General features: G+C 43.6%; 1 protein-coding gene across 1 annotated transcript in view; it reads left to right on the top strand.

Annotated features, from left to right (window-relative positions):
- The window catches only part of ULK4 (unc-51 like kinase 4), a 1,855,260-nt gene that overhangs the window by 38,843 nt on the left and 1,795,749 nt on the right, over positions 1-20,668 (top strand). The window contains exon 3 of the mRNA XM_086941729.1: positions 13,837-13,936. Coding sequence (XP_086797855.1) covers positions 13,837-13,936 — 100 coding nt within the window. The remainder of the gene's footprint in view (positions 1-13,836; positions 13,937-20,668) is intronic.

The following is a 20,668-nucleotide window of genomic DNA, read 5'->3' as shown; positions in this document are numbered from 1 at the left end:
CAGGCCATTCGGAGGGGGCCGAGGGACACCCCAGTGGGTCTGGAAAGCGGGCCAAAAAATAGGCTGGCAAGGGGGGATGATCAAACCAGAACCCTGGACTTTATTTGTTTTGACAGACTCCATTTTTTGATGCACTTCAGTGATGTAACTGTGGTGCATCACTATTAAAAATTTTATTTTCCAAGCAACATTTAGCTGTCTTTGCATCTGTACTCAGTCAGAAATAGTTCTCAGTGATCTCCTCACGTCTGTATCTGCCATCACATGGCGTACACACCCCAGCTGGCTGTGTCAGTGGCACAGCTTCGTCGTCGTCATAGTCCTCGTAGTCAGACAACTCCACCTCAGTGCCCTTCTTGACCGCAAGGTTGTGTAACATTGCACATACAGCTATGATCTTGCAGCAGGTGATGGGGGTATACTGCCTTGCACCTCCACTCTTGTGCAGGCATCTGAATCTACTTTTCCAGATGCCAAAGGTCCGTTCAACAACATTCCTGGTGCGTATGTGGGCCCGGTTGTACCTCCTTTGGCTGGGTGTGGAGGGGTTGAGGTAGGGGGTGAGTATGAATGAGCGGAGGGCATATGCACTGTCGCCTGGAAGAGAAAGGGGTCACATTAGACACATGCATACATGTATTACACCTACCTACTATGTGTTATGGGGGTCTGATGATGTGGCTCACCTAGGAGGTATCCTTCTCCAAAATCGCCAGCCATCAGCCGTGCATATATGCCGCTCTGTTGGAATATATAGGAGTCATGGGTACTCCCTGGAAATTTTGCTACCAGGTCTGTGATGGTGCACTTGGCATTGCAGATCACCTGCACGTTGATGGTGTGTGTCGATTTCCGATTGCGGTATATGTATTCGGTGTCCGCTGGTGGGCAAATCGGAATATGCGTGCCATCTATGCAACCGATGACTTGGGGAAAGTGTGCCATCTGGTAGAAGTCCGCTTTGGTTTGTAGCAGTTCTGCGTGGGTTGCAGGGAATGAGATGTATTGGTCCATCCTGTCTATCATGGCGTCAAGGAATATGTGGAAGAACCTTGACAGGCTGCTCTGGCTCACCCCTCCTGCTGCTGCTGCTCCACTTTGATAGCTGCCAGACGCTACCAGGTGTAGGCTGCATAGCACCTGGACGTGCGCAGGGATTGCGTGTGCCCTTGGGGTGTGGTGGTCCAAGTATGGCTTAAGGTCCCTGATGAGCTCAAGTATGGTGTCAGAGTCCAGCCTGTATCTCTGTAGGATCTCAGCCTCAGTGAGCATGAACAGGGTTATCCTCTGTCTGTAGACCTGTTCATTTCTTAGCCATTCCCTCTGTCCTTCCTGCTGTAGCCGTAGCCGCCTCGCAATGACATAGAAAGCTGCCATCCTGCAAGTTGCAATGCATTTTGGGACTGTTTATATGGGTTGGAGTTGGTTACCACCTGATTGCAATCCATGGTAAATACCGAGTGAATTCTACCGATTTTGAGCCGATTTCGGTGTTTCTGTGCCTCCCTACATCTCGGAATCGGGGAATTTCCCGATCGGAGATTCATACGAATCGGCATGTTATCCGATTCGGATCATGTCCGAATCGGTATTTTTTCCGATTCGGTACATGGACCGAATCGGTGATTTTCCGATTCGGTGTCACTAACGAATCGGTAGTAGGACCGATTCGGTGATTTTCCGATTCGGTGTCAGTAACGAATCGGTAGTGGGACCGAATCGGTGATTTTCCGATTCGGTGTCAGTAACGAATCGGTAGTGGGACCGATTCGGTGATTTTCCGATTCGGTGTCACTAACGATTCGGTACATGGACCGATTCGGTCTTTGTAACCGAATCGGTGTTTTTCCGATTCGTTACATATCCGATTTTCGGTATGTACGTATCGGATTCTTTCACATTCGGTACACATTCCGAATCGGTTTTCTATCCGATTCGTTCTGTTTTTGGTTCCCTACATCTCGATGGCTGTTTACCGATCGGTAAGGGCCAAAAATCGGTATTTTCGGCCGATACCGATCGGTAAAGCCCTACCTACATCGGGCCCTTATATCTATATCTATATCTATATCTATCTACATACATACATACATCCAGCAATGGATCGCTCCTCTCCGGAAAGTGCTACCTCCAGGAAACAACCCAGAGCACACAGTGGAGTTGCAGAGCTACACTGTATTTAGACCAGCATGACGCGTTTCTGCGTTGATGCCTTTTTCAAATGCCAATGACCACAGGTGTGTGAATTCAACGTTTTAAATAGGTATTACCCCACTACTATTAGAGGACTCATTATTGGCCGCTTGGAAAGACTACACAAACCCAGCATTCTGAATAAGTTCGAGAAAGCACTGTCATTACGTATACTTTAATGTTATTTCGGCCGTAATGATCCAATGGCCTCGCAATTGCATCTGCCATGTTATTTGTTATGTGCACAGATTATATCCACCAGTGGATGTGGGCTACAATAGTACGTGAAAGTAGCCCTACCTTTTTCCTCTGCTGTGCAAACACTTTTGTCATTATTTACACCCTGCCACGTCCCTTGGTTTGCTTTCGAGAGAGCAAACCAAAGATTTCTTAAAACAACCCTTTATTGGGGGCGTGGCCTAGCAGGCAACGATGGTGGTCGTGTAGAGCGCGAGCTCCGACCAGCCACCACTTATCTTAATGAAATATCCTTGCCCTGAGCATCTTCAAGGGCGCTGCTCTTTCCCGCTGGGTTTTCTGCTCCGGGGGAACTATCCAGTGGCAGCGGCGGCGATACCACGGGCTCCGGGTAACGAGTGGAGCCCGGGAGAAGTAGAGAGGCCTGAGGGACTGCCGGAGAAAGACGCCATGGCCTCGATTTTCACGAGGTTCGGGGAGAGGCACCAGGTCGGTGGCAGGCGCCGAGCAGTGAAGCCGGCACGAGCGAGACGCGGCTCGCCCCACTGCACACGGGGGGGGGGAGCGCGCCCAGGATCCTGGCCGAAGAGGGGGCAGCACTGCACTGGGGGCCATGGACTGAGCGAGACGGCGCTGATGAGGACGGGGGCCCTCGCCAGGAGGCGGCCTCGTAGAAACGGCTGCCATTTTGAGGCACAGAGCCAGTCCCCGGGTGGCCTGAAGAGACGGGTGAGCCCGGGATGCATTGGCTGGTGGGGGCCCCCGGAGTGGGATACTGGCTGAGTGACCCCCCCGTGGACTGACATTGCTGGTGGTGGCTGCCTGCAGGACCAGCGACGACTTGCTGACTGCGGTGAGCAGTGGGGCTGGGGGCGCTGTGGGGTGCGTTGGCCCATCTCCCCCCTCCTCTCCGCCTTTTGGATGACGGTGCTGTTCCATGGTGGTGGGGCTCGGGGGCCAGGTCGGGCCCCGGAGAAGGACTGCGGAGCCCTGGGACTGGTGGGGTGTCGCTGGAGTTGAGGCCCACTGGGACTGCAACTGGGGCAGGCGAGCCTCGATCTTCTGACCGGGGGGGCCCAGGTGGCGTGGTCTGTGGCCCTTGTTGCTAGTCTGGCGCTGTAGTTACTGAGACTCTGCTCTGGTGTGCCTGCGGGCTGAGTCCAACGGCCTGTGAGCGGTGGATGTGGACCTGCTGACTTATCTGTCGCCCTGCCTGACCTGCCAGTGGAGACAGTTATTGGGGTGGAGAGGCCTATTGCTGGTGCCATCTAACGCGGTCACGAGTGACACGAGATCGAGCTGGAGGCGGCCACTCCAAGCAGGGGACCCTTGATAAATTCACAGAGGCGAGTCGGCAACCGGTGCCGCGGGTTCGCAAAATCCGACACCTGACAACGCGGCATTGTTAGCTGCGATAACGCAGTCCAGGGACATGCTGGACACCAAGATCGGGGCGGTGGGGGCAGACGTTACGCTGCTCCGTCAGGACTTGCGGAATGCGGTGGAGAGAATCACTGGTGCGGAGACCCGCATTTCCGAGGTGGAAGATGATGTGTCCATGCTTAAAAATAAGGTCACAGCCCAGGGGCGTAGCTAGAGCTTCTGGCGCCCGGGGCTATCCCTCAGATTGCCGCCCATGGCCGATAGCGGGAGGCAGAGATGGGCTGCGGAAAAAAGGACGTATTTGCTCCGGAGCTCCCAATGAAGACAACCGTGTAGGTTGGCTCTTTCGCGCCAAAAACCTCCAGCTTGTTATTGATATATAGAAGTTCATTTCAAGCAAGAGCTAGTGACTTAGAGAAATTGCACACTGCTTCTGTGTTCTGACATTCTTGGCGTGCCTTACGCCATAAAGTTAGACATACTCCATTGTTTCATCCTGTTACCATGTATTTTTAACCTTATTCCTAATCACCACATTCAGTAACTTCCAGCCTGGGTTGTGACCCCTAGCTATGTGTGTGCCCATCCATTTCTGGTGCTTTCCAGTAGTTTTAAGATCTTCTTATAGTTTCTCGTAGCTCAAATGGGTGTAATTTATAATATTTATAGGTTTCCCTCATCTTCATTGCTTAATTTTGCTCACGCGGAAGTGTCACTCATAGTTGTTGAAATGTCACTCATAATTACACTGAAATTCTAAAAATGTCACACATAGCAATCTGAAACCTTGCTATGCATTATGATGCTATTTATTTCAAAAAGTCATATTGAGCAGTTTAATAAAAATCATTTCGTAGATTACAGCACTGCATGCAGCGCCACCAGATATTATTAACCTGAGGCTGAAAGTAAGTTGCATGGCTAGTCTAAGTAATTACATTACAACAATACAATGATTCATGATGGGGGGGTAAGCCTCAGGAGAAAAGGCTGACTGAGGTACACATAGCCTAGATATCTATGCTGTATAATTTCTAAAAGACACTTCGAGACACTGAGCAGCAATAATCCTAAAACTAAACGTAGGATCCATCCCCAGCCAGACTCCCTCTCTGCATATGGCTGTATCCCTAGCTGGGAAGAACCCCCACAATCATGCTCTACGCTGCCTCCTGCTCTTTACTGTTCACCAGTGAATTCAGCCAGTACCTGTGCAGGGGAGCCCGGCCACTGCTGTCCTCAATGTTCGGCCTCATGGGAGCCCTAATGAATGCACTGCTTGCTGCAGCAGTACTAGAATAGAAACTTAATAGGAGTTTACTGCAAAAGAAAGCAGAATGGTAAACTGCAGAGCACTTAGTGGTTCTGGTGTGGCACCCCGTAATTTGTATTGCCTTAAGCAGCCGCCTAGAATTGCATACATGGGGTGTACGATCAACAAGGGCCTCCCTAAACCCAGATTTAAGGATATGAAACAAATTGTAGTATTTGAACATCTGTATGACAATTCTTGGTCTGATATTGAGTAGAAAAGGGATATTGGGAATTACCCTAGGTATCAGAGGTGTCAATAATTATATTCTCTGAGCAAAGGTATGTTTGTTGCCTGCTTACGTACCCTAGAGCAGAAGAATTCCAAAAAAGGTGAAGTGATTATTCCAGTGAGCAGTTGGAGATTAACGGGGGCACATTGAGTGAATTTCGTAGGACAAAGGCTACTAGATGAGCCACATACACCTAACTTATGGTTGGTCACAGCCAAAAGGCTCACTGTATAGAGAAAATGCTTGAAAGTAACCAAACCAAGATCAAGTGGACACTCCTATTCTAATGCTCCACATACTAGTTTGCTTATAACTGTTCTACTTCAGCTTCACTCAACCTAGAATGTGGTGAGGCAGTCCACCAGGTGCTAGGCCTCCTTAAAAAAGTATCATCAGGCAGGAGATCCTTGCATTGGTTACCAATCCAGAATCTCGTTTTCTTTACAATCTTTCACATGGCCTTCACAAAACAAAAAAACGCAACCCTCTTTGTAAAGACTCACATTCTATGGCAGGACTAAGACATCTCTGAAGACTTTTCTCTTCTAAACGTATGCAGGCCACTCAATGTCCAGTGCTCAGAGGCCCTCTGGGGTGTTATACCCAATACAAATGTAATCTTTAGTAATAATAATCGTAGTAGTTTATTGGGATATAACATTATTTTCTTATTCCTGGATAGTGACTATAGTGTAAGCAAATACAGAGATATTAGAGCAGTGGAATTTAAAATCTGTTTTTCCTTGGGCTTAGTTCAATTTTACATCCCAATGATACTTTCTCTAGTAGCTTCCTTGATTGTTCCCAACAGGCAGCGCACTGGATCTGTAAACTGTTCCACAGCTTTGAATGTCACAAACTTGGCATGGTACCTCATAATCTTGCAGATCCAGCCACATGATGCCACTGGAAATATGTATGCCAGATAAACAATATTACCACAGTTGGTGACCCAGTTTCTTTTTTTCCACACCTCCATGGACGCTGGATTCTGAGCTGCCACGCTTTTCATTTATTGTCAGATACTACTAGGAGGATAATTTCCCCACTAAACCACCAAAGTCTTTGGGCCTTAAACATTGTTCCTAATGCCGTGGTGGTATGTCCTTCACGATCCACTCTTTGAGTGCTTATGGTGTCTGGGCAATCCTCACAGCACCTTTTATTGTTCCTTGTGTGCTGTTATGCGAAAGATGGCAATTCTGGAGAGGGAGGAAAAGGTCATGGTGACTTGCGTAGGGATTAAGTCTAGAACCCATTCAAGGGTATGGGCGAGCACCCACTTTTGATCTCCACCCTGCCCCCAAAAATCGTCCTCTGAGAACATTGAGATGTTTCGGTTTGAAGCCTTTGCTTAGGCCAGCTTTCCCATCTGCCAGCTTGAATGTAGGCTTTTAAACCAGCTATGCTGAATGTTTTTGGCATGCCCCCTCAGGAGCATCTGTTTTGGCCATTACAATATCTTTAACTTGGTCAGAGAATGTTGTGATGCTGGCAAATCTGCCTCCATCATAAATCTTGGCTATGGCTTTTCCCCAGCCACTCCTCTGGCTTCAAAATCTGTTGTGATGCCTTGAGAAAAAAGGTGCAAAATGTATGGTGTCAATGGGAGCTGGCGCAGAGTGGCTTTCAAAAATGGTGGCGTCCAGTTAGGCACTGGCTCTTGTTTCTAAAACAATGGCCATCTTTTTTACTGCAAAATTAAAGTCTGAGGTGTATCTATGGACGTCTTCTGATCCCAACATTTCTAAGTTATTAACCAAAAAGTCCATGCTGAAGGTGCACGGTTTGGCTGACTCAGAGTCTCATCCTAGGCAGAAGCTGTCTTGCCCTTGGCAAAGGGAGGAGGATGATGATAGGAACATAACTTGCTTAATTGAGACTGAGATCGTCTGCAGAATTGTACTGTCATTTGTCCAAAGACCGTGCTTTGACAGATAGGGTGAAGTTCTCGGGGGTCATTAAAAAGGCTGTTTAGTATCTGGTCATTCAGATGCATAAGTTGGATTCTAAATTTTATTAATTTATGGAGAATGTAACTGGTAAGCTATTGTCTTATTGTATTGTTTCCTTCAAAGAAGCTCTCTGGAGCAGGTTGCTCTTTCATGTGTTAAGCTCCTCTCACTGTTTTGAGAGTTATTCTTTAGAACTACAAAGCTTTACTACGATATTCTCCATATTTAGCTTCATCTACAATGCCTGACATGTTGGTGATACAGGCATCAGATTTTTAAATGAAGCCAAGTATTTTTCCTCCTAATCCTCCAAATAGGGTGTCCAAAAGATCAATATAAATAACTGGATGAGTAAAGACAAGCTACAACTGAATGGCAGCAAAACCGAAATTATTCTATTTGGCAAAGCAGAGGAATTCTGGTCACAAGATTGGTGGCCTTCGGAATTAGGCTCATGCCCCTCTCCTAAGTCAGCAGTACACAACCTAGGAATCACAATCGACTGTACTTTGTCCATGAAAACTCATGTCAACCAGGTTATTAGGTGTCTGCTATGGGATTATGCGCAATCTCCGTAAAATCTTTAAGTGGCTACCCATTGAAGCAAGGAAACCGTTGGTGCAGAGTCTAGTCATCAGCCGTCTTGATTACGTCAATGCCCAGTTTACAGCACTTAATGAAGATCTGCTTTCCAAGCTTCAGACCGTTCAGAATACCGCGGCCAGATTGGTCCTTGATCTCCAGCTGTCCCTAACCTTAAAAATCTTCACTGGCTCCCAGTGCGTCAAAGAAGCCATTTCAAAATCCTAAGTCTTACACATAAGCCAATGTACGATACCGGCCCTAAGTATTTAGAAAAAAAACTCCAATGGTATATACCAAAGAGATCTTTAAGGTCCGGCACCAAATCATATTTGGTTCAGCAGCGTGCACGTACGTCCCATAACGGTTGTCCCTCTTTTTCCTACCTTACTCCCACGCTATGGAACAAATTGTTTGCCATCACACCGTCTATCCATAGTGGATCATAAATGCTTTTGTAAAAACCTTAAAACCTGGCTCTTCCCTAAATAGACACTTTCCTAAGTAAATACTTTGCTGGTCAGGAGTTGCTGTCTGTTGTCGCTGTTTTGTTCTGCTGCTAGCACCTTGAGACCTTCCGGTGATAAGTGCGCTCTACAAGAATATTTGACTTTGACTTTGGGCAGTACAGCTTTAAAGTCCTATTATACTGGTTGCCATCTTTTTCATTGTATATTCATACTCAGTTAGAGATTGCAGCTCTGGCTGTTCTTAACCTTCTGAATATATAAGTATGTATGTAAGCTGTGCAAGGATGATACGTATGTTCCCATTCACTTTATAACTGTCTGGTCTGCACACTTGAGTCTTTAGCTGGTGCTGTCTATATTACTAGGCATTCTTGGAGGCAACTGTTTTCCTCTCTCGGCAACTAGATATGCCATTCCACCAGGAAACGTTCCTTAGGAAAAGGCTGATGCTTCCTTTATATTTCAACTCTAGAAAGGAAAATGTAGTTATAGTTTGCCATTATAGTACACAGTCAGCCCTTGCTTCCCAGAGAACCTGTAGTGGAAAGTGTACCAGTCTGTGTTCCTCTTTGCTTTTGTAAATCAGTTTCATGCCGTACATCTCCAACATTAATCATGATGGCACTCCCTGCAGATCCTTAGGCAAAACAGAAGCTATTTATTACTCTTTCTGTGTCAGCTCCTCTTACAATTTGCTATTATCCCACACTGCCCAGAGGCTTCTAGAAACTCTGCAGAAAGTTCCCTTGATGTTTTAACTACATTTTCAGTGGAAATGTCAATAAAAATGTGTTTCAATTCCTTGGAAAATTCCCTGACATCTGTTAACGTTTCCACAGAAAGAGTGACCAAAATTTCCTTGGAAATTACCTAGAATTGCACAGGCAAAGGGGTTTTTCAATGTACTGAAACTTTCAGCTTAAATGTCCATGGTGTTAAGTACCAGTATTTCTGCAGAATTATCAGAATCAAAGAGAATTCGAGGCCATTTTGAGTGAATCAAGCAACTTCTCGGTATTCCTCAAACATTACAGAAAAAAATAAAACCTTCTAACTTCCACTTTAATTGACACAGTGCGGGAAATGCCCTTTATAACAAAGCAGAAAGTAGCTAGTTAGCGAAGACTTGCAGCATTCGTATTTTAATATACTTAAAATTTCAGAGGAGGTTGGGTATTCCTGTTTGTGAGACTGGTGACCTTCTTTTGAAGACAAACAACTGATTTTAAAAGGAGACAACAAATATGTTAAACTATGTTTATAAAGTATTTAAAGTATGCATCACTGTGCCAATTCTAGGACTTCTAGTCAGGTCATGATCTTCAAATACCTCTCAGGAAGTCATTCCTTTAAATGGCATCTATTTTATATAGTGATTGGAGGGTCCTATTCTATTTCGTATTTTGAAGATAAACGACAATCAAGCAATGGATGCAAGACTAACAATGGGTATGTCTGATTCAGGGTCCTTTATCCTTTACACAACATGGCACAGAGAATCGAGTGAACTACTGCTGTGATGCCACTGCACCAATAAAATGCTGGTTTATCTCTTCTCTGGGTGCTTAAGGGAATACTGAGTCCTCCCTGCATTATTGACCTGGGAACAGCTTGGGCCCAGGAAAGAATAGGAGAGCAGTCAAACAAACTTAAAAAATTCAGCTCTAGGGGTGCACATGCAGGCAACTTGCTAAGGGGTTTAATGTGAGGGGCAGTATACCTCACTATCAGAGGTACCTTTTGTATTGAAAGATGGACTATCTGGAGTTCTATAAATCAGCAGGCACCTGATAGAGAATACAATATGTTACATATTTTGTACCTGTGGATCAATCAAAAAGAACAAGACATATGGGACAAACGAAATTTAGAAATTATGTATTGAACAAACGTGACTTTTTGTCTAAACTCGTGGCAAGGAGAAGGTAAGTGTAACAGTACAGTAAACTGTATTCAAGCCAAGCACGGTGACACATGTACTTGGGTATCTTACCAGAGGGTACTCCAATTTCCCGTTTTGGACTCGTTGATGATCACAGTTAGGCCATTGCAGAATTGTACAGTCTTTCTCAGATATGAGGTTCTTCCGAGGTACATTGCACAGTCTGACACCTCCACCAGTAATGACTGACATCATAGAAGGCTGTGGGAGGAGCAGCGTGGGCATACAGTGCCCAGACACGAAGGTGCAGCCAGGGGGAACTGGAGGGACCAGGCATGATTTACAAGGCATGACACTTAAGCCTCAGTTAAGGAGTGGTTTCAGGTGCAGGTATCAGCAAGTGCTGGGAGATGAAATAAAAGCAAGCGGTACACTGTTAGCAGTGGTCCTATACTGCACAGGTACATACAATAGCTGTGTACAGGTGAAGAGAGTATGATAAAGTCTTTGAAAAGTCTGATTCTGAATATGAATGTCTCTGAGGAGTTTCGCCCAGGGGATGACAAGTGCCTGTGGACTGAGGTATGCAGTTTTATGATCAGCCCTGGGTTCTCTTTGGTGGCAAGGAGAAACACAAACTGTTCCATAGTTACAGCTGCAGTTCTTTGCTGGGATGCTGCAGTCAAGTAAGTGCGGATGACACTCTCTGCCATAGTGAATCAGGATCATCGGTGTCTCTGCAGATAAAGGAAGAACAAACTTGGAAGCAGGCTCTTCCTTTGTTCACTCTTAGTGTTACTACCAGGAGAAACAGCCACTCCCATGGAAAGGAAAACGTATATTTCATGAGGATTTGGGCATCCTTCTCCAGCTCCCTTCTCCTTTCAGGGAGCTTTCAGTGAGCACCTACTTTATGGAGGCCAATCTTTTTCCATGCAACTCTTCTGCTGAGTGTGCTTAGTTCATGTGTCCTTCCTGAAACAAGGGCCTTTCGTAGAGCTGTAATTCATTCACTGAGATCATTTGTGGATGGAGGTGCTCTGATGTTCGTGAAATGGGTGCAAAGGGGTTGTGAAGCCTTTGGATCCATTCTGCATACAGTGAGGAGACTCTTCACTTTCTCTCAACCGAGCTTTGTTTTGGGGAGGAGCGAGAAATCCTGAGTCAATGGTGACAACAGCAGCATTTGATCCACTCCCATACCTGAAGGTCAGAGTATTGCGACTGTCAATTCTTATGACGATGTAGTGCATTAATAAGCAAGTACACTGAGACAGACTTGCATAGAGGCCACAATAACAATGTAATTATTATACAACGTATGCTAGCACTATCTCCACTCTCAATTGAAATATAAATTATTTTTATTGCAATAATTGAATACTGTCTAAACCGAACACCATTTTAATCGGTTTCAGTACATTACAAAGTAATAACCCTATTTGGGGGTAGCCGTGCGCTCAACAAATGTCAATAATAATAATAATAATTGTAATTCTAATATTGAGCTTCTTTCTGTCACTATTCTTGTTTAAATTGTTTAAATCAAAATGCATTCCTTTTTCTTGTATTAAATTGATTCTTAAGGTAAACTATATTTATAAAAAATCATAAACCTCACGGCAATGCTAACCTTATTTTACTAAATATATTTATTTTTCATTTATTGTTATACAATAAATTATAACACTAGCCATGTATTATTGAATTATTTTATTTTAAATATAATTAAACTAATAAGAAATGCTGTTCTAATACTAACCTTAATAATTCATTCCAATAATATTCAGTTATTTACAGTAATACAACTCAGTTTAAACAAGAATTACATTTAGTTAGAAATAATGTATTTAATATTTTATTACGTGCTCGTGTGACAAAAGGATGCAATAGAGTTCAAGGAAAGGAGGATTCTTAGAAATTGGGCTCATGCCATTTAGGAGGACACACTTGAAGGATGAAATGGTTTGCCTCATTACTCCACAATAGAACCCAAAGCTTGAATATGAACGATTCCTTTTCTCATCCTTTTCCGGTCATGCGGGGATCCACAGGGATCACTATCACATGTACGCAGATGATCCCCAACTGTACCTGAGAATCTCCTCTCCTGAGGACATCCGGTCCCTCAACTCAGTCTTAATAAAAACACAAAGCTGGTTGACACACAACCACCAGAAGTTAAACGCTCTTAATTGCACATAAAGCCATTCATTTCAATACACCAATGTACCTCGCTCAAAAACTAGAACTCTCAGGTGGTTCAAGAGCCTCTTAAAGTGCCAGCACTTTGCTGCTCAAAGCACAAAAATTCAATTAAAAAAAACTACAATCAAGCCTTCTCAAGTGTCGCCCTGGGAATATGGAACTTCTTGCCCCCTGAAGTCTTGTTGAATCCCTCTACTGTCCTTTTAAAAAAGGAAGTTAAATTGTTACTGATGAAGAGTTTTTCCATAGAAAAGGAGCTTCCAAGGAGCTAGAGGACACTCACTGGTTTGAGTCTACGAACTCTGTTTTGTGGACCTGTTGGTCCTTTGTGACCTCCGCTTCTTCCGTTTGCTGATGTTATTCTATATTGTCCCTTGACAGCCCTATGGCCTTGTTTGTTACATTGTGATTCCCGCCACTTCCTTTTCAAGGAAGCAAACAATACGGATGAAGAATCCTCTGCCTTAGAGTCCTAGCTTCCTAGGCTCCCTAGGGCTCCCAACTCTACAAGAAAGTTAACTTTGTTTTTCGTTTGGTTGTTCTGTTTTTACCTCTTGTATCCTTCTTGATGTATAAACTGTAAAGCGCTCTGATACCCTAGGTGGTCATGTTCGCGCTATAGAAAACTTTAAAGATAAAAATGAGATGATTTCGAAAGGATCGGATGTTGAGGAGATTGTGGAGATGCAATAGGAGGGAGTTCCAAAGTGAAGAGCCAATTTCCCCTCAAACTGTTCGAGAATAGACAGGAACTGTGCAAGATAGCTGATGGAGGTGACCGTAGGCCTTCGGCCCGCCAATATAAATTGAAGAATTTGAAGAGGTACCCGGAGCTGTGCCTCACAATGACTAGTTTACCAGACACTGAGAATGTACGTTTTTTTAAAACACAATTTGTAAATTACACTTTTTGATGTTTTGGGGCAAAGTAATAGTGTAACACAGTTAATATAAAGCAAATATTCCGTTGTAGTGATGGTATGAGGAAAAAAAGTCAAATGAAGTAAATGGTGAAATAAAAATGTTGAATTTTTTGCTGGTTGTGTTTTGAAAAAGCTGGAATAATCTCTTTTGTCATTTTAATTATTTATTTGAAACTTTAAGGTATCTCATTACACAGGCATCTACTGGCCTACTATGTCTATTTTGTCAGGCAACCAGAAATAGGGTAGTAACTACAGATTAGAACATGTATAAATATTTTAAAAACATATATTATATGCACATTACATTCAAGGTTGAACATTAGTGTGGCAATGTTTTTATTATTTTTACAGTAATGTAATTAGACATTTTTAAAAAGAGATGAAGAATTGTGTCTCTTACAAACTTTAGGCCTTGTAAATCCTTGACATTTAGTCATAAACATGAAAAGGTACATGGATGCACAATTGTTAAAAAATGTATTTCACATTCAACAGGTTCGTCTTACTCATGGTATCAAACACAAGAACATTGTCACCTTTCATGAATGGTATGAGACCAGTAACCACCTATGGCTCGTAGTAGAACTGTGTACAGGTAAGTGGTAGTGAATACCTCTTAATAGCGTTGAACTAATAAACCCAAGCACACCTCACTCAACCTGTTACAGAAACACATTACATAGCCCCGTTTGTTAGGGGAATCACGTTCATGTTCAAGTAAAAGGCAACGTGTGCAATAATTCTTGATCAGACTCTGCCTGTTTTTTTTTTTTTAATGTCTTGTCTCGTGGCTCAGCAAATAGAAGTCCTATTGTAGTGGACTATGATAAAAGTGGCACAGGAGGCCAAACATTATAACATTATCCATTCTTGTCACTTCCGGCACCTTCCTGCAAGTAATTGTTGATGGTGTATTTCCTTACTTATTGTCCACATGATATTTTCTGCTCCATGATTTACTCTATGCAAATAAATGCCTCGTGGCGTTGGGATGGAAGGGGGGCGGGAGCAGCATTGCACTTCAGGGAGTTAGGGGCAGGTTGTAGCCAGAAGCACTGTACAGCTTGTTCTCAGGGTCACAGTGAGGCAATTTTGCCAATCTGAGCCTCCTCAAGCTGAAAGAAACAAAGTCCTAACCTCTAACACTGTGCAAGCACCGTAGATGTGCCATTGGTTGGAGTTAGACATTGTACAGGCAACACATTTGGTGCACTGGCAGTGCTTGAAAGCAGGCAGGTTCTATGCTGAACTCTGGGAGTGCCAGCACCAGATGTAGTCCTTAGAACCCCCTTCCTCAAGCTCTACGCTTGTCTGGCCTCCTCCCCGGTATGGTGTATCTGTCCCAGTTCAATTGGGTCTCGAGGTTCCCACCCACCATTCTTACATGCTAATTATTTACAGCTCTAGCAGTAGAGAAAGAGATGGAGACAGGCGGACTGAAAGTGAGGTATATGAATAAGACATACCTTCATCCCCTTCTGCATGCGAGACGTCAGATCAAAATGTAGCGTATCCATCCATTTTAGTCTATGGCCTGAGAACCTTCCACATTTACCTTTAAAAAAACATTATTGATTATTTTAAGATCTGAGTGAATAGCTGAAAGTTGCCTCAGTGCTATTACTAGCTACAGGATGTGGAAGGACTTGGACGATACACCACATAAGATTAATACGTCTGCAGAGTGCTGCTGTTGGAATATATTTGAGGGATTTTTCAACAAAGACTTTTGTATCCCAGCCCCATTCATCCCCTACTGTTTTGTCTAGCCTATTGCTTTGCCAACTCCTCTCCCCCTCTGCCCCCACTCAATCAGTTGGCTCTCTGTGCATCCTCCCACTCGACCACGTACAGCTGTACCTAGTAGTATGGGAGAGAGTCACACAGTTATCAGTTTAATGATGCCCCTTGGCCTTGCCCTGCTCTGCCATTACTCCAGTGTCCTACATAAGAATTGGCCACCTTCCAGAGGGCTGCAAGACACAGCCATGATATTGCCCGTTACGCATAGCTGTTGGCAGGTGGTCATCACAAGTGATGTCTCTGTGGCTCCCAGCAATACAGGAAACACCCACTGCCTGTCCGAAGCTGAAGAGATACAATGTCACTCATTATCGGCCTAAACCGGCCCTCGCAAACTGCTCGGCTGCACTCCCCCTCACCCCAGGGGGGGGGGGGGGGGGGGGGGCTGAGCAGTTTGCCAGTGCCGTTTTTTGTTCCCAGTCCGGCTCTGGTTCAGTCATATCCTGAGCTGTCAGTGCCTCACTCCGCCTCAACAGGTTGGGAAGCTGAGGTCCCCACTGATACCGGAGGCCTCAGTGATGTGCCGTTCAGTTGCCTGCAGTGAGGCCTTGGAACTTAAAGTGCCACTGCAAAACCCTCCATTACGTTTTATGTTTTCCGTCTACCTGCGGCAGACAGTAGCCCTGGTCGATCCTCTGACACCCTTGTGCCTTCGCTGCCTCCAATAAAGTATATCATACTGCTTTTTATACTGGTTTTTTTTTAATGTGGGGGCAAGCTTAAGTGGCAGCTGGTCGGGAGCGGGGGCAGGGGTGTGAGCGGGGAGGGGGAGGATTAGAAAAATACGTAAAAAAATAGGTAAAAAAAGAAGACTTACTTGCTTGTTGCTGGTCACGAGCTACCACTTCTCCTGCGTCCTCGCCTTTTTCCTGGCTCCTGGCAGCAGCCAGGCTCCCAGACTCCCATAGCCAATCAGGATGCTGCTGTCACCCGCATTACAGCAGTGTTGTGATTGGTCAGAGTGCAGTGGTTCGACGCTTAGACAGGGAGTGGAAGCCTGTGTATGTTTGCCAGCCAGGCTATGCAATACTACAGAGTGGAGAACATGCTAAGTGTGCATGATGGTTTAGCCGGCCAACCTGTCATGTGCACTTAAGGTGCACATTATACCATTCCTCCTCCCTCTGACGCGGCAAACCCAGACCCACCCTAACCGGACTCCAAGCTCCACCAAAAATAATGATGTTATTATCCTATTATTTTTCCTTTACACTACTCCGAGATCAGTGGGGCAGTGCTCCTTCGCCTTGGCAGAGGAGCTGCTGCTGGCAAGCTTGCTATACTGCTGCCCGTGCTGTAGCTTGTCTACATTTGTGTGCAAGAAGCATGCACTGCTGCTGTCAGTGCTGATTCAGTTGTGTGTGTTAGGGAGGCTAACACTACTTGGTGCAGTATCTATCGTTTGTGCATGTGGGAAGTTTGTTTGCTGCTGACAATGGTGTAGCTATCCTGCACAAGACTGCTTACGCCTCAGCTGTTTGATATTACAGTCTGTGTGTTATGAGCATGCCTATGTGAAGCCTCTTCATACTTGATGCCTTTTTCTTTTGTGGGGCAATGGTTCCCTGACACGATCTCTGCTGTATTTTTTATGTGTAAAAGAGGGACGCTGACACTGCTGCTGCCCTTACTGCACTTTTTCATTTTTGTGCCGTAAACCTTAATTACTGTTGCCCATGCTTTACCTGTGTGTGTAAGTAAACTGGCTGCCTTTCACTCTACCTGTTGTCTATGTGAGGGAACCTTGTAAATCTGCATCCCCTAGTGTGTCAGCGGATTCTGGTCTTTGTATGTGAAAAAGGGGTTCAAGTAATTCAATAATTATTGTTCATTTATTATAATATAAATATAATTTAAATATTTAAATGGTATTTAAATATTTTAAAAATATTACGTTTGAGGGTAGAATTAGTTCTAGTGTTAGAGTACCCTATTTTAAACTAGCAAACTACCATATATTAAATAATTATAATTAAATAAGGTAACAAATGATATTTACTATTGGTGAAGCTACTATATTGTCCAAAATAATTATGAAATAAATTGAATTTAAATAAGTAAAATCTTAACATTGGTTAGGTTTCATTAATTATGTTAATTTAATCTAATCCATACAAATAATTAAATGTTTGGATTGGTGAAAAGGTGTATAAGGGGCAACAAATTGTGTATGATATTTATTGAATTTAATTCAGTTACATGAAATTATTATAATTAAATCTTTACTGTAAGAAAATCGATTATTTGGAGGTGAGGGGGCGGTCACCCAGCTCAAGAAAAAACTCTATCCAGTCAAGGTGAAACCCAAAACTCACTAAATTAACCTGAGCGCAAACGTTCGGGTACCTGTGGCGCAGAGCAGACATGCTTAACTTAGGGCAATGTGTAAAGTATTGACGCAGTATCAAAACAGTAAAAAAGTAAAAACACCAAACAATAAAAATCCCAAATTTAAGTAGAAAAACAGAGTAAAATTTGATAAACACAATAACACCCAAAACAACAACAATTCTATGAGGGGAAATGGAACTATGATTTTTTAAGTTTTAAATAAAAATAGACCCAGAAAGAACTAAGTGCCAATGATTGCCTATGGAAGCGGTAGACCGGGACTAGGAATGATTTTGGACCAAATGTGATACAGCTCGGGTCGGATACACCAAGAAAGGTTTGTCCTGGTCAAAGATTTTATCTTCTGACTTAGTATTTTTTATGGAGTTCAGAATCCTCTAGTGGGGCAAACCTGAAGCTATGTCCAAGGAAGGTGCATCGAAATAGGACACCTTGTTTTCGAGACCCCTTGACGGCTCCAGAGGTCTTCGAAGTCTAAACATTTCCAAGTTCCAACTTTCAAGAGTTTCTGGAGCTGTTCTTTCGGCTCCCAGGACCCCAGGAACATTATTGCGGGGCCAGGTCTCATTCCCGCAGATGCCAACAGCAAGGGGTTCTGTCCAGGTCCATTTGGTCCTTGCCCTTGAGGAAAAGGGCCTTTTTCAGCTTGTTGTGTCCTTGTAGCCACACAGGAGGCTGGCCAACTAACACTTGGAGTCCACTTCTTTGTCTTGGGTATATGAGTGAGCAAGACCAGTTCATCAGGGCTGCTCTCAAATCACAACCAATAGGACCAGTACTCTTCGTATCTTTTGCAGGTCCGGAAAGTTTTCTGAAGAGGGTACCTTGAGATGGCACAGTTATGGTTGGCACTAGCTAGTGGGTGGGGTGAATCCTGGCTCCTCCCTAACTACTGGGGTAAACATTCACAGGGCCAACCCTACCCACTTTTTCTGCAGTACCTGTTTGCCATACTGGAAATGATCCTATTTTGCCCCTCAGTCCTAAAAATACCTCATGGGAAAACCCATTCTCCCTTGTGCAGAGCTCATGTGTTTATCCAGAGGTATGGCAGGGAAATGAGGAGTCTCCCCTCTCCTGTGCCCACTCCAAGCCAGTCCTGGAAATAGCTTCGCTTTCACTGAATTTGGAGATAGCCTAGCTAGTGTGGGCCTTGGATAACAGAGTTTTCCGTTCTTCAACTCTCTTAATTCGAAACGATGAATGGGCAGGACTCGCTTTAGTCCCTTTGAAGTTAATGATGTTCCTGGGTCCACATCAACTGTCCTTCCTGTGCTGATAGCGCTCAAATGTCCCACAACCAGTCCATTCTGTCACCATGATTAAGGTCAAGCAATTGTTAGGAAGTGGTTTGAAAGTTAATACAAATTAGCCTCTAGGACCTTCAGGCAGGGAAAAGGTAGCTTTCTAAAGGTTACTTTTCACTTCCTCAAATATTTAAAAAAGTGAATCCAACCTCACCAACTAATCAGACTTTTAATTAATATGAAAATAGTGCTTGAATGTGTATTTTACCCATTTCCTCTTAGAAGTTACAGATTAACGTTTATAATCTGTACTCTGACATTTTCTAGGATTCATCTCGGACAGTAAAAAATGCTTTTAAGTCACCGGAGGAATGTGCCAGATTTAATTTCAGACATGTTCCAGTTTTTAATATCAGGCATGCTATCCTGTGGCTAACAAGGTGTACTTAAAGTTGACTTAGTAATATTTAAAAATAGGGTATCCTGTCTGTCAAAAAAAAGTTATTTCGACAGCAGGTTTTTAGGCTACTGCAGGTAGGCTGCACATGGTAGCCATGAAGCCATATTTTCTGGGCCCACTCTGCGGGTGGTGCAATAGGTGCTGCGGTCCACAGGTGGCGCTTAACTTCCAGGCCATTGGTACATTTTGTATACCTTGTACTAGGGATAAATGTGAAAGTAAAATGTCAGTTAGGGATAAGGACATTTAGCCATGTTTAAAGGGGGAGCCAGGCACGTTACTCCTGTTTAGATGGGGTAAAGTGCCCTGAGTTCATAGACCAGCAAAAGTATGTTCCAGAAAAATGCGAAAAATCTGGCATGACATTCAGAAAAGTCAGATTTTCTACATTTACAATGGGTGAGGTTTAGAATTTGGGTTAGCTATAGGGTTAAGCAAGGGTACATTATTAAATTTAGTTTTAAGTAAGTAAAATGATATTAATACTAAAATAATTAAATAAGCTATAGCGTTAGGCATTAGTGTCAATGTAATGGTCATATATTGCCAAAGGCAGTTAAAGTAATGATAGAGGAACTAATAATATGTCTTGCTCCCCTTAAAAGAAGCATTTATGAGTCGTTTTTTTTTTAGCAACAATGGTACCTTATCCAGGGATGCTTATCTCTCTACTCTTGTCTTCGGATTTTTTTATACCGGATTCAAATACAGATGATTCGATTGCCCATGATAACTGGGATTATTAGCTGGAGTACAGCATCAGATTTGATAATTAAAGAAGGGGCGTGGGGGCAGGGATTTATGAGAAGATAGAGCATGCTAATATGTATTTTGATTTTGGGCATGGATTGCGTGAGAGGTGTAGTAATAGGAATACCCCCGTCTGTAATTAATTGTCATACGACATGCTGCTTAGAGTTTCTGATCTTGTGATCACACTCAGGCCATGACTTTATGCATCTATATGGCGAGTGGTTCCGGGGTGAATTCCAATACTCTATGCGATTGTAGGGATACTTAGTTCGTAAAAAAATATGTTCATGTGTTTCTTGACGGGGTTGTTATGACATTAACATACCTCTGAACTTTGAATCTTTTATCGAGAACCCAAAAAATTCATATTTGTCGTGGTGTGCCTCCTACGAATTTTTCTTGAGCCGGACCCTAATTATTGTTTTTATTGTACGAGTAATACTAATGTATTGTACGAGGCGTCAGCATCATACTTTTAGCATTATATATATATAGTTAAATATTTTACCACTGAAACATACCATCGTTTTCTATCCTGTAATACATCTGTAGGCCAGCAGATGGCAGCATATCCCTAGTATTTTACTCCTCAGTAAGGCGAGCCGTTTAGTATACTAAAGATTTTGCCTTCAAATTGCTTTTCCAAATGCTAACAACTCGTTATATTTTTGAAAAACATCAAATATGCTCGGTTATAATCGGATTATGTTGT

This window comes from Lissotriton vulgaris, chromosome 10 (assembly GCF_964263255.1).
Source record: "Lissotriton vulgaris chromosome 10, aLisVul1.2, whole genome shotgun sequence".
In the NCBI taxonomy this organism is placed as follows: Eukaryota; Metazoa; Chordata; class Amphibia; order Caudata; family Salamandridae; genus Lissotriton; species Lissotriton vulgaris.
This window is presented reverse-complemented; position numbering and strand designations above follow the sequence as displayed.